Source organism: Nematostella vectensis, chromosome 1, assembly GCF_932526225.1.
Source record: "Nematostella vectensis chromosome 1, jaNemVect1.1, whole genome shotgun sequence".
In the NCBI taxonomy this organism is placed as follows: domain Eukaryota; kingdom Metazoa; phylum Cnidaria; class Anthozoa; order Actiniaria; family Edwardsiidae; genus Nematostella; species Nematostella vectensis.
In genome coordinates, this window is record NC_064034.1 from 21,436,201 (window position 1) to 21,450,357 (window position 14,157).

Consider the following 14,157-nt stretch of genomic DNA (forward strand, 5'->3'; position numbering starts at 1 on the left):
TCATGGTGTGGATATGACAGATGTCTGTCATGGTGTGGATATTACAGATGTCTGTCATGCTGTGGATATGACAGATGTCTATCATGGTGTGGATATGACAGATGTCTGTCATGATGTGGATATGACAGATGTCTGTCATGATGTGGATATGACAGATGTCTATCATGGTGTGGATATGACAGATGTCTGTCATGATGTGGATATGACAGATGTCTATCATGGTGTGGATATGACAGATGTCTGTCATGCTGTGGATATGACAGATGTCTATCATGATGTGGATATGACAGATGTCTGTCATGGTGTAGATATGACAGATGTCTGTTATGGTGTGGATATGACAGATGTCTGTCATGATGTGGATATGGCCAATGTCTGACATGATGTGAATATGACAGATGTCTGTCATGATGTGGATATGACAGATGTCTGTCATGGTGTAGATATGACAGATGTCTGTCATGGTGTAGATATGACAGATGTCTGTCATGGTGTGGATATGACAGATGAGCAGAGACAATAGATTAGGATAGAAGCTCTAAGAATACATTTTGTAGTTACATGGGTTCTATTGGAAAAAAATGTGTTTACTTCTACTATTTCCATGGGTAACCTAAGCTAATAGGGGATAAGTGAAAGAAGACCTGGACATTTGTATCAAATTTTTAGTAAATGACACTGAAACTTTACACTATTTTGATTCATTAGTTTTTTTCTCGTCCGTCAAATGAAAACAAGACAAAACGACCACCTTTCCTTGCAAACATCCGTAAGCACATCATTCAGTTATATATACGGCACCCTTCCAATATGCTTAGAGTGGTAAAATATACAAGCAGCTTTCAACTGATGCTGTGTTTAGCACAACGATAAGAAATAATTGGAGTTCGGCAGAGGCCGATAAAGCTTTTCGCTAAATTCTTTTTTTCGGGGAGGGGGATTTGGGTGTGTGAGAAATTATTTTGTTACATATGTCTTTCTGGCAGCCTAAACCCTCCTCCCTCCAATATTTCAAAACAGAAAAAGGAAATGACCAGTAGGGGCGTGGCTGTGCGCCAATATTTCAAAACAGAAAAAGGAAATGACCAGTAGGGGCGTGGCTGTGCGCCAATATTTCAAAACAGAAAAAGGAAATGACCAGTAGGGGCGTGGCTGTGCGCCAATATTTCAAAACAGAAAAAGGAAATGACCAGTAGGGGTGTGGCTGTGCGCCAATATTTTATTGATGTTACTGTATCGTGCCCCCTTCCATTATTTCGAGGCCCTCCCACAGCTTTGCAAAATAAACCCGCGTATAAGAAGCCCTTTTTTTAAAGCTCTCACACATTCTTATACATTTTATGCTTAAAAGACTTTAGAGTAATAGGTTTTTGTTTTTGGTAATCAAACAACGACTGTTTAGTTCCCAAATAAAAGTACAGTGGCTTGCTTTTGTTCTTTGTGCGCACATATGCACGCGTGTGACGGACTAAGAGATGCGTGGAGTAACAGGGCTAGGGACCTTGCTATTCTGGCTCTCTCTAGAAATGCGATGTGTCCTTTGACCTAGAAGCTTTCAGCTGCGATACAATGTTTCAGCGCATGTCTGGAAGTCTATTTCACGTAATCTGATCAACTTCGTTTTCAATTTTTTCCTCATTACTTGCTCTGTGTCCTCCCCAATCATTTGTAGCCATATATTTCTCCACTAACTTTCTAATTGTTTTTAGCGGACTCTCCGTATATATAGGGCCACGTAAATGGTCTCCTCAAAATATCGGCACGCATCATTGGGTCGAACAACCTGATTCCAAATAAGTCTGTAAAAGAGAAGAGCAGTTCTTGAGCGGGGGAAAGCATTTTTGAGAAGATGATTGACTCTTGAAACTAAGGGAGTGTTCATGAAATACACCGAGGGGGGAGGCTCTTTAAACCACCAAAAGTGGGGGGAGGGGTCCGAAAAAAAGTCCTCTTAGGGGGAGGGGCTCGGAATCTTTTAATAAGCTGTACTTTTCAGCGTTTGTAGCAAATACAGATTGAATATTAAGCCAAATGACCACTGTGTATAATACGTTTGTCTTTATAAACCATAATATAGATACTTCCAGCTTTCAATATAAAAGTTGGATTTACTGATACAGTTTATTAACAGTTAACAGGAACAAATGGAAATAAAGTTTTAAACAGTTGTGGATCACAAAACGTTATACTTACACTATGTTTTCTACGTTGGAAATGATCTCTTTTTTGACCTCATGGTTTCACAAGTACACGCCCGAAACAAACGGAACTCAACTTATTTGAAAAAATTCAAATATTAAGATTAGTGGAAAGACGGTGTTTTACCGAGACTGGTAGAATAAAGGTATCAAAACTTTGAGACAATATGGCACTAAAATACTGGACTGCAATTCTGCCAAAAAGAAGTTTAACCTAAAAGACTCGCGGTTTTTACGTTTTTTGGTCTGGTAGACGCCATTAAAACCAAACACAAGTTTTTTTAAAAAGGACAAGCAAATTGAGCAAACCACTTCTCCCCCTTCCTGGTTCAATAACTTACATATAATAACATCCAAAAACGTGAGATCCGATCTTGTAAAACTCCCACCTCGGCGATTTTCAATCGCCAGAAACAATTTTACCTACGTTTACTTGCTTCCCTTTAAAGTGCACAAAAAGCACAAAACTTCAAATGTTCCAATTTAAGATAAACAATGATATATTGGCTACGAATGGTTTTTCTTAATAAAGCTAAAATAAAAGCTACTAACAAAAGCCCCCTGTTCAGAGAAGCACACTTTAGAACACTTATTCGTCACGTGCACAAACACTAGCTGTTTTTGCCAAGCTTTCTCAGCATGGTGGGAAAATGTTACTGAAGATAAATTTGAATTTAATGCAACTTTTATTATTTACCGCATACTCTTGCACTCCAGTAACAGCAAAATACTAAATCTTGCTTTATTGATTATAAAATTTCGCATTTATTTTTCATTCCTATCTAAGCAGAGACCCAGGTGTAAAAGCTTCCTATTTTCCCTGCATCAGCGATATATTATCAAAAAGGAAAGCGCAAACAATACCAATTTTATCAACAAATGGAATGCAATAAGTGGCTGGCTAAAAAATAACACCTGATAGTAGAATTTTCTTAATTTTTTTTTGTTTATTTGTCTGTACAGATGTGTTTTGTCTTATTGTAACAACCTGTGAGATGTAATATTGTAATAATTCCAAATAAAGTGCAGAAAACTTAAAGAAAAGAAGAAAATAGTGGAACTGGAACACCTCTATTTAGTAAAATATTTGGACCGTGAAAAAAAGATCTATTTTTATACAGAAAAATATTCTTAACAAAAACAAATATATACAGCAACCCAACCCTGCACCATGTTGTGCAGGAGAGATGTCACATTGTGAAATAATGATAAACTGGACTGGATCATCAACTCCGTCAAGGAGGTCATTTTCCAGACATTTTTATTTAGGTCGTAAAGGGGGAGAGGGGGCTCTTGAGGTCGTAAAGGGGGAGTGGGGGCTCTTGAGGTCGTAAAGGGGGAGAGGGGGCTCTTGAGGACGTAAAGGGGGAGAGGGGGCTCTTGAGGTCGTAAAGGGGGAGTGGGGGCTCTTGAGGTTGTAAAGGGGGGGGGGGGGCTCTTGAGGTCGTAAAGGGGGAAAGGGGGCTCTTGAGGTCGTAAAGGGGGAGTGGGGACTCTTGAGGTCGTAAAGGGGGAGAGGGGGCTCTTGAGGTCGTAAGGGGGAGAGGGGGCTCTTGAGGTCGTAAAGGGGGAGAGGGGGCTCTTGAGGTCGTAAAGGGGGAGCGGGGGCTCTTGAGATAGTAAGGGGGAGAGGGGGCTCTTGAGGTCGTAAAGGGGGAGAGGGGGCTCTTGAGGTCGTAAAGGGGGAGAGGGGGCTCTTGAGGTCGTAAAAGGGGAGTGGGGTCTCTTGAGGTCGTAAAGGGGGAGAGGGGGCTCTTGAGGTCGTAAAGGGGGAGAGGGGGCTCTTGAGGTCGTAAAGGGGGAGAGGGGGCTCTTGAGGACGTAAAGGGGAGAGGGGGCTCTTGAGGTCGTAAGGAGGAGAGGGGGCTCTAGAGGTCGTAAGAGGGAGCGGGGGCTCTTGAGGTCGTAAGGGGGAGTGGGGACTCTTGAGGTCGTAAAGGGGAGAGGGGGCTCTTGAGGTCGTAAGGAGGAGAGGGGGCTCTAGAGATCGTAAGAGGGAGCGGGGGCTCTAGAGATCGTAAGGGGGAGTGGGGGCTCTAGAGATCGTAAGAGGGAGTGGGGGCTCTTGAGGTCGTAAGGGGGAGTGGGGACTCTTGAGGTCGTAAAGGGGAGAGGGGGCTCTTGAGGTCGTAAAGGGGGAGCGGGGGCTCTTGAGGTCGTAAAGGGGGAGCGGGGGATCTGTAATTTGGGGTTCTGAAAGGGGGGGGGCACCAAAAAATGTTGACAATGAAAGGGGCGAGGCTGCGCAATTTAAGGTGTCTTAAGTAAAAAATCTTCCCTCCCCCTCTCGGTGTATTTAATGAATACTTCCTCAAAGTGGTGAGAGAAGCGTGGAATAGCACGACAATCTTTAGTGCGAGCGGGACAAATTGTGTACGGAAAATACAACGTTTGTTAGTGCTTGATATTTGATTCGCTAATTGGACGTAATCTGGCTGAATCCCACTTTTCCTATAGGGAGACAAGGAGGACCACACTAACCAATTTCTTGTTTGTGGGAGTGGAGGGAGAGTGCAAAAGAACACACACCTATACGGATATCACGCAACTGAGCGTGTGCTTATTCGGAAGCTACCCCGACCTACAAATTGTTTTCTATTACGATGAAAGGGAAGCTACCCCGTTCTACAAGTTGTGTTCTATTACGATGCAAGGAATGAAGGCCTCACCTTGCGAAACTCTTCGTGTATGAGAATGCTGCCACTGTAACCGGCGCGCTGCTGTGTTTGAACGCTATCTGTCGCTTCCAGTAACTCACAAACCCGCTTCCCCATCAATACGGGACCGACATTTACTGCCGCACACCTGACATACAAATGAATTTGAAAGGAAGAGATAGATCAGGCCGATATTCATTGCACATTAACATACAAAGGATGTTTGAAGAGAAGACAGGGCCGTAGCTGGGGGCCAAATAACCGATAGGGGCGTGGATAGGGGCGTGGATGTGCCCCCCAATATTTTCTTAATGTCCCTGTATTGTCCGCCCTCCCCCGTGGCCTGCTCTGGAAAATAAAATATTTTTAAATATTAAAAGCGCATGTGAATTGCTGTGCACATAGCATACAATAAAAGTTTCAAGGTATTAGATAGATATTGAGTACACCTAACATACAAATGACTTTTGAAGGGAAGAGAAAGGGGACTAATATTCACCGCCGTCCACCTCTCTGTGGACTATTCACCAGCACACCCGCTGTGTTCGATGCCTTACTGACCCTTCCTTTACCTAGCATTCCTTGTGCAGAAGTCGTGGCACTGAAGTCGACTTACGACAAATTGCTCTTCTAAAATCTTCCCTTTGAGCGCATCTCCCCAAGAGCCTATGTCGCCAGTCCATGGACGCTGGCTTTTGCAGCTGATTGGTGGGGTAATGAGACAATCTAGACAAGCAAAGAACGAGACGAACAGGTAAACACTCCGTTCCAAGACGAATAGAGAGGTCCTGTGTACTGTCGCAATTTGTAACAAAGTTGTCGCAATTTGTAATACCTGTCGCAATTTGTAACAAAGTTGTCGCAATTTGTAATACCTGTCGCAATTTATAATAAAAACTATTTCGTCACTATGTGGGCACTATTTCGGCACTTTTTTTGGCGGACCTGGCCTTATAACATCATCAAGTCAGGAGCAGTGTTGCTTTCAATCCCATATTTATGCGGTCCGGATGCATTAATTCCCGTGAAATGTTTGTCATTATTTTTATAAATAGCATCATTAGAGCTCCTTTCCGCCAGTTTTTATTTGTATATCTTTTCATACTACCAACTGAAAAGTTAGTAGGGTGGGTTGGGGGTTGACATGAATGGAAATTTGAATAATGAAAACAAATAGAAGCGCCAGTCATGAAAGTGCAGGCAAGAGGCCAATCATATTTATTTATTAAATTTTTAGGGCACAGAAAATTTTGAAATTCCAGACTATTAGGTGTGTCGGATTTTGATCAGAATACCTGTTAAAAAAATAAAGCACTCCCCTAAACCCTATTTAAAAAAATAGGCCATCCCCCTAATAAAAAATTGCAACCCTCCCCCAAACATAGCAGCCCCTCCCCCGTTAATAATGACCCTTCTCTTCGAATAATTTCTGTTTCCGGGACTTAGTCCTTCACCCTGCCCTAGCTTTTTGTATTATCCTTGTTACCCTCTATTTGACATTTTTGGCTCTCTTAAGGCGGTAGGAAAGGCAAATAGACGCCCAAATTGCCCTAAATTTTAAATTACATTTATAAGGTTGCTTTGGCATCAAAATGTGCCGCACTAGCTGCGCGGGTCTACTACGATGGCCTTTGTTTACGTATCCGCCAAGAGAATGAGCTATCTTTATATATCATGGGTAGTATGCGCCAAGAGAATGAGCTATCTTTAAGTATCATGGGTAGTATGCGCCAAGCAAATGAGCTATCTTTAAGTCCATGGGTAGTATGCGCCAAGCAAATAAGTTCATGGGTAGTATGCGCCAAGCAAATGAGCTATCTTTAAGTTCATGGGTAGTATGCGCCAAGATAATGAGCTATCTTTAAGTATCATGAGTAGTATGCGCCAAAATAATGAGCTATCTTTAAGTACCATGGGTAGTATGCGCCAAGCAAATCAGCTATCTTTACGTTCATGTGTGGTATGCGCCAAGATAATGAGCTATCTTTATATATCATGGGTAGTATGCGTCGAGAGAATGAGCTGTCTTTAAGTATCATGGGTAGTATGCGCCAAGAGAATGAGCTATCTTTAAGTTCATTGGTAGTATGCGCCAAGAGAATGAGCTATCTTTAAGTTCATGGGTAGTATGCGCCAAGAGAATGAGCTATCTTTAAGTATCATGGGTAGTATGCGCCAAGAGAATAAGCTATCTTTAAGTTCATGGGTAGTATGCGCCAAGAGAATGAGCTATCTTTAAGTTCATGGGTAGTATGCGCCAAGAGAATGAGCTGTCTTTAAGTTCATGGGTAGTATGCGCCAAGAGCATGAGCTATCTTTAAGTTCGTGGGTAGTATGCGCCAAGAGAATGAGCTGTCTTTAAGTATCATGGGTAGTATGCGCCAAGAGAATGAGCTGTCTTTAAGTTCATGGGTAGTATGCGCCAAGAGCATGAGCTATCTTTAAGTTCGTGGGTAGTATGCGCCAAGAGAATGAGCTGTCTTTAAGTTCATGGGTAGTATGCGCCAAGAGAATGAGCTATCTTTAAGTTCATGGGTAGTATGCGCCAAGAGCATGAGCTATCTTTAAGTTCATGGGTAGTATGCGCCAAGAGAATGAGCTATCTTTAAGTATCATGAGTAGTATGCGCCAAAATAATGAGCTATCTTTAAGTACCATGGGTAGTATGCGCCAAGCAAATCAGCTATCTTTACGTTCATGTGTGGTATGCGCCAAGATAATGAGCTATCTTTATATATCATGGGTAGTATGCGTCAAGAGAATGAGCTGTCTTTAAGTATCATGGGTAGTATGCGCCAAGAGAATGAGCTATCTTTAAGTATCATGGGTAGTATGCGCCAAGAGAATGAGCTGTCTTTAAGTTCATGGGTAGTATGCGCCAAGAGAATGAGCTGTCTTTAAGTATCATGGGTAGTATGCGCCAAGGGAATGAGCTATCTTTAAGTGTCATGGGTAGTATGCGCCAAGAGAATGAGCTGTCTTTAAGTATCATGGGTGATATGCGCCATGAGAATAAGCTATCTTTAAGTTCATGGGTAGTATGCGCAAAGAGAATGAGCTATCTTTAAGTTCATACGTGGTATGCGTCAAGAGAATGAGCTGTCTTTAAGTTCATGGGTAGTATGCGCCAAGTGAATTAGCTATCTTTAAGTTCATGGGTAGTATGCGCCAATAGAATGAGCTATCTTTAAGTTTATGGGTAGTATGCGCCAAGAGAATGACATGTCTTTAAGTTCATGGGTAGTATGCTCCAAGAGAATGAGCTAACTTTAATTTCGTGGGTGGTATGCGCGAAGTGAATGTGCTATCTTTATATTTCATGGGTAGTATGCTCCAAGAGAATGAGCTATCTTTAAGTTCATGGGTAGTATGCGCCAAGAGAATGAGCTGTCTTTAAGTTCTTGGGTAGTATGCGCCAAGATAATGAGCTATCTTTAAGTTCATGGGTAGTATGCGCCAATAGAATAACATATCTTTAAGTTCATGGGTAGTATGCTCCAAGTGAATGAGCTATCTTTATATATCATGGGTAGTATGCGCCAAGAGAATGAGGTATCTTTAAATTCATGGGTAGTATGCGCCAATAGAATGACATATCTTTAAGTTCATGGGTAGTATGCTCCAAGTGCATGAGCTATCTTTATATATCATGGGTGGTATGCGCCATGAAAATAAGCTATCTTTAAGTTCATGGGTAGTATGCGCCAAGAGAATGAGCTATCTTTAAGTTCATGGGTAGTATGCGCCAAGAGAATGAGCTATCTTTAAGTTCATAGATGGTATGCGCCAAGTGGATTAGCTATCTTTATATATCATAAGTAGTATGCGTCAAGAGAATGAGCTGTCTTTAAGTTCGTGGGTGGTATGCGCCAAGAGAATGAGCTGTCTTTAAGTTCATGGGTAGTATGCTCCAAGTGAATGAGCTATCTTTATATTTCATGGGTAGTATGCTCCAAGAGAATGAGCTATCTTTACGTTCATGGGTAGTATGCGCCAAGAAAATGAGCTATCTTTAAGTTCATAGATGGTATGCGCCAAGTGAATGAGCTATCTTTATATATCATGGGTAGTATGCTCCAAGTGAATGAGCTATCTTTATATATCATGGGTAGTATGCTCCAAGTGAATGAGCTATCTTTATATATCATGGGTAGTATGCTCCAAGAGAATGAGCTATCTTTATATATCATGGGTAGTATGCGCCAAGAGAATGAGCTATCTTTAAGTATCATGGGTAGTATGCGCCAAGAGAATGAGCTATCTTTAAGTTCATGGGTAGTATGCGCCAAGCAAATGAGCTATCTTCAAGTATCATGGGTAGTATGCGCCAAGAGAATGAGCTATCTTTATATATCATGGGTAGTATGTGCCAACAGAATGAGCTATCTTTAAGTTCATAGATGGTATGCGCCAAGTGGATGAGCTATCTTTATATATCAAAGGTAGTATGCGTCAAGAGAATGAGCTATCTTTAAGTATCATGGGTAGTATGCGCCAAGAGAATGAGCTATCTTTAAGTTCATGGGTAGTATGCGCCAAGAGAATGAGCTATCTTTAAGTATCATGGGTACTATGCGCCAAGATAATGAGCTATTTTAAGTTCATGGGTAGTATGCGCCAAGAGAATGAGCTATCTTTAAGTTTATGGTTGGTATGCGCGAGAATGGGTCAAGATGTTGAATGATGGGTAGTTTGAATTATCACCATGGTAACGTCTCACCTTCAATCCGTCCCTCCATGAAGGTGCGGTTGAAGCACTTTCCAGCGTTCCCTTCTTGATATCCCCAACAACAGTTATTATCTAATACGCAGTCTTCCGCGTTTGTGTCGACGGAACAAAGGTCATCATTAGACCAGCGACACGATGTAGTAATATTACACTCTGGAAAAAGCGACACGATGTAGTTATGTTACACTCTGGAAAGAGCGACACGATGTAGTTATGTTACACTCTGGAAAGAGCGACACGATGGTTTTACAGCAATACAGTAAAATCCAGCATATTAGAAACACGCTATTCCGAGATTGACGTTGATTTGGGGTGATCTCTGTTGTTATTCGGGTAATATAAACGTGAAAGCTAAACGTGTTTGTAAAATTGTTCTAATATTTTTTACTGCTAAGGACTGTTGAAATAAGAGCTTTTTAGAAAATCTAATTAATTCCAATCAAGTTTTTAAAATCTATTCTTAATAGAATATATTAATCATTGCATGATCGTTGCTATGATAACTCACGTTGCTATGATAACTTACGCTCAGCCGCCAACGGCGCCTTTGCTGCAATCAGTAGTAATTGTACTTGAATCAGAAGATGAAAAGGTAAATTCTCCGGCATTATGAACGGATTACTGAGGGAAAAAAAATTGGTCACTTTATGTATTTAATGTAGCAAAAGGTCTAAACAAGGACGCGTACTATAAAAGGGCCTGGACCAGGTCCACGAAAGTCTCAGTTGTCAGTAATCTGCTACGCGGTGCGGAGCTCTGGAGTTCAGTCAAGCGTGTCTTATTTGCCCACGGAGAGCAAAAGCCAAACTCAACGCTTTTCTTCTCGTTTGCTCGGTTTGATTTCTCTTGGCTACTAACAAAGAATAACCCACCAAAAGGACATGAACGTGCAGTAAAAATTAGTTGAAATTATTAAAGATAACAGAACTAAAAAGTGTCACTACCAACGCAATGTTCCGTGTGTTGTCATCTTGAAATTTGAATTTTATTCAGCCGCAAAAGGGCGGAGCTAAGCCTTTGATAGTGCGGTCCTTGTTTAAAATAAAAAAGAAATGAAAAAAAAATTAAAATTATCACGATTTACAATACGTATCGGATTTGCAAAACAGTCACTAGTTGCAAGTGGTAACATTTCTGAATGGCCAATAGTTATAACATATTTTTCAAAGTCAAAAAGGGCAAATTCAAAAGAAGTAATTTGAGGATCCATAGATGGAATTCGAGGAAAACACAAGCGGGATTCGGGATAGAAATGGGACGAAATGGATTAGCGTGACTTTTCTATCGAAATAACGGGATGTGGGGGCATATTGTGGACATTTTTGTATTGCTGTTGCAAAAGAGATATCTAACAATGCTTGTCCATGGGATGAAATAAAGTGTATTCTTTTTCACACTCCGATGGAAGCTCATATCGCATTCGTAACATTAATAGATCGCTGGAAAACAGCTTCAAATAAAAAAGATATGAACACGGGAATACGAGTATGAACACGGTAAGAGTATGTACGGTTAGTCTAGTCTTCACTCTAACCTCTGGAGCAAAAGAACACACTAACCTTCACGCCAACAACTCCAAACTTCATATGAGCAGCAACAAACGCATGTCTTATACTTCTTGAAAAATATTTCCTAAATCTCCAGACAAAAGCGGATGGACAATTCTCGATCAAGATAAGCCATATTGTTGAATTAACTGGGAAATAAGCTGTCTAGTGTGTTTATCGCATAATGATAATCTCATTTGTTTAATTTTGCCAAATAAACATACTTGATTCATCAATTATACGCTCCGTACTAGCAATGACGGTGATCATGGTGAACCGTTCATTGAAGTTGACATTTTGCGCTCCGACACCTGACTTTAATTTATATTTTCATTTTTAATTTCCTGCTTCAACCATCATAGATAAATGTATTTTTGTCAAACCTTGCGGGAATTCATATTGGCGGCAACATTAAAACAGAGCATGCTCTTGTTAATAAACGAAAGTGAATTATGTAAATAAAAAAAAAGAAAATCTTTATTTTGTGTGTTAAAAAGTGGATAACAGATGCGAAAAAATAAAGACTTTCTTATTGTTTTATGTCAATATTCCGACAAACATTTTTACCAGAATTTATGACAGATTTGCAATTGAGCAAATTACTGTTGTTCTTCCATAGAAATGCTTTGTAGTTATATACTTTGATTTTATCCATTGAATTTGGTAAACATAAACCCACTTTTTAAAAAAAAAAGGCCAGCGCAAGGCATTGGCTCTAGCTATGATTAGCTTGTGCTTATAAAAAAAATCCATCTTTCACGCATATCTTTTTGTAAGTCGTCCTTAAAAAAAAATAGTCACACCAGACAGGGAAAAGCAGATCTTTACTTATTAGGGCAGACTTACGCGGTCTTTTTGTTGATTATTTATTGTTAACCGTGTTTTTTTTATATCCCTTTCCTATTTGTATACTAGATCTAGCACATCTTATCATGCATTGTTTCTTGAAGAGTTTGCTCTGACGGGTTATACGTGTATAATTAGTGAACTCGCTAAGTCCTATAAACGTCGCAGTACTTGACGCTCGGATTGTCAGAAAAGAAGAGGTTTTCACTCTTTATTGTTTGTCATCAATACATTTCCTGGCTACCTGAAAGGAAATTAAGAGTTATTTCCGTTTTTTTTGGATGAATGTTTAGCTTTAGGGGATAAAGCTTTAAAGTAGATGACAAAGAAACATAATATTCTAAGGCAGAACTGTTTGCTTAGATATAGCAAGACAAAAAAGGAGGAAAAACATATAAATTTTAAATGTTAGAATAAATCTAATTTATCTTGCTTTTTAAGTTCTTTAAATAAGAGTTTTCGTAAGCGCTTCACAACAATGTCGGTGTCTGAGCGCCTCATATGCGACTTTTACCCGTCAAGACGTCACGTGACGTAGATACAGCTTCGCGCAGGTTACGGTCATTGTGAGCTAGTGTGTGAGTACTGAATAGGGTCCCACGGGACAGCGTTCCAGCAGTTCTTGCGTCCCCAATACAGATTGATGAAGCGTGGTGAGAAGTGGCAGATAAAGGATTCTTCGAGCGTGGTTTCATTTATGAAAATTGTACCAGGGGTTCATAGTCCCGTCCTTATCGGAGAAGAGAGGGGTTCATAGTCCCGTCCTTATCGGAGAAGAGAGGGATTTATAGTCCCGTCCCTGTCGGAGAAGAGAGGGGTCCCGTCAAGAGCAGAGAGAGGAATTCTTAGTCCTGAATTCAACTTTGCGGTTCCAGGCGGCTTGTTGCTCTCTGTTTACGGATAGCGCTATGGATTTTAATACCTTTTACGCTCCTTGTCAGGGATATCTAATGTAGAGCTTTAATATTATTTTGATTATAAACTTACCGTTGTTAGTTTCAAGTAGTCGTCTGTCATTTCATTTTGGTAAGTCGATGTCACGGTTTGCAATAAGTCCCTTGCTAGCGGGAGGCCTGATGTTTGCTGGCTCAGCTGAAAGTTGTTCTATCACATGAAGCCTAAAGAGCAAAACTCAATTCTAACTTGCCAGATGGTGAACACCACATTAACATTTGAGTAGCGGTTGACAGTGGGAACGAATGGGTTTAATGAAAGGTTTTTAAAATGGCATTTTACGCTATTAGTGTTATTAGGGACGGTATTATCGGGATTAGACGGGATTATACAAACACTGCTACAAATGGACCTTTTTGTTTATTTGTCTTTCTTTGAAAATATTATTTGTTTTCCAGTGTAAATACTATAACTTTATGAATCGAAAATCTGTAGTTTTTTGATATTTATTTATTTAGAAATGCAAAAGATTTATTTTGATAATCGTTTCAGAAATTTCAATCATTTCATAAGATAGATGAAAATGACTTTTTGAAAAATGTCATAACAGATAGTTTTCAACTTTTGTCTTTCTCCTACCCTTTCTTGTGATAACTTTTTTCTGTGCCATCGTTCCACTTGTTCTTTTTTATTCTATTTTTTTATATCTTTTTATTCTTATTTTAATATTCTTTTCATTTCTGACATTATCTGATCATAACACTAGGTGACTCTTCCTCTTTCATAATGACATTTCAATTGCTAATGTTTCATGGTACAAATCTAGATTATTTCCAAGCATCATTGTTGCTATGCAACAGAGGGCGGATGTAGCGGACAAGTCACTATCCCCTTACACCCTGCTTCTGGTTCTATGCGGACCCTCGGACTTTTTTCTTAGCAAGACTTGTAACATTTTGTAGTTGATTGGGATTTAAAATACGGGAGTCAGCAAGTTGTTTAAGGCTGGGGGGTAGAAGGTTAAAAAGAGAAACTGCAGAAAAGGAAAAGGTGCGTTTACCAGCATCAGTCCTGGGCTGGGGGAGCACGAGATTGTGTGAAGTTGACGATCTCGTTCTCCGTTCATGCGAGACAAAAGAAAATTTTAGACGCAAACAAAGAGGGGAATCCGGATTAATAAGGATTGAAAAAAGAGTCAATAATTTCCTTTGCTTTATCAAATCATAAATGGGGAGCCAGTTTAGACGAGAAAAGAGCGAAACAGACGGGACGGAAAAATCTGCAGA

At 40.3% G+C, this 14,157-nt stretch overlaps 1 protein-coding gene across 3 annotated transcripts; it reads right to left on the reverse strand.

The window, feature by feature from the left end:
- Positions 1–1,193: 1,193 nt before the first annotated feature.
- LOC116601991 lies at positions 1,194–13,382 on the reverse strand. Of its 3 annotated transcripts, none has more exons than XR_007312372.1 (7): positions 12,965–13,382; positions 11,144–12,217; positions 10,111–10,205; positions 9,576–9,737; positions 5,428–5,581; positions 4,868–5,003; positions 1,194–1,799 (listed from the first exon to the last, which is right to left on the reverse strand). XR_007312372.1 is itself a non-coding variant. In XM_032362969.2 (7 exons), the coding sequence occupies exons 3-7, from the start codon at positions 10,190–10,192 to the stop codon at positions 1,767–1,769; spliced, it is 567 nt and encodes a 188-aa protein (XP_032218860.1). In that variant the 5' UTR covers positions 10,193–10,205; positions 11,144–12,221; positions 12,965–13,355; the 3' UTR covers positions 1,194–1,766. The 3 variants fall into 3 exon arrangements, 2 of the variants coding, with proteins under 2 accessions (XP_032218860.1, XP_032218861.1); XM_032362969.2 differs by having other exon boundaries at positions 11,144–12,221; positions 12,965–13,355; XM_032362970.2 differs by lacking the exon at positions 11,144–12,217 and having other exon boundaries at positions 12,965–13,354.
- Between the last annotated feature and the right edge of the window lie 775 nt (positions 13,383–14,157).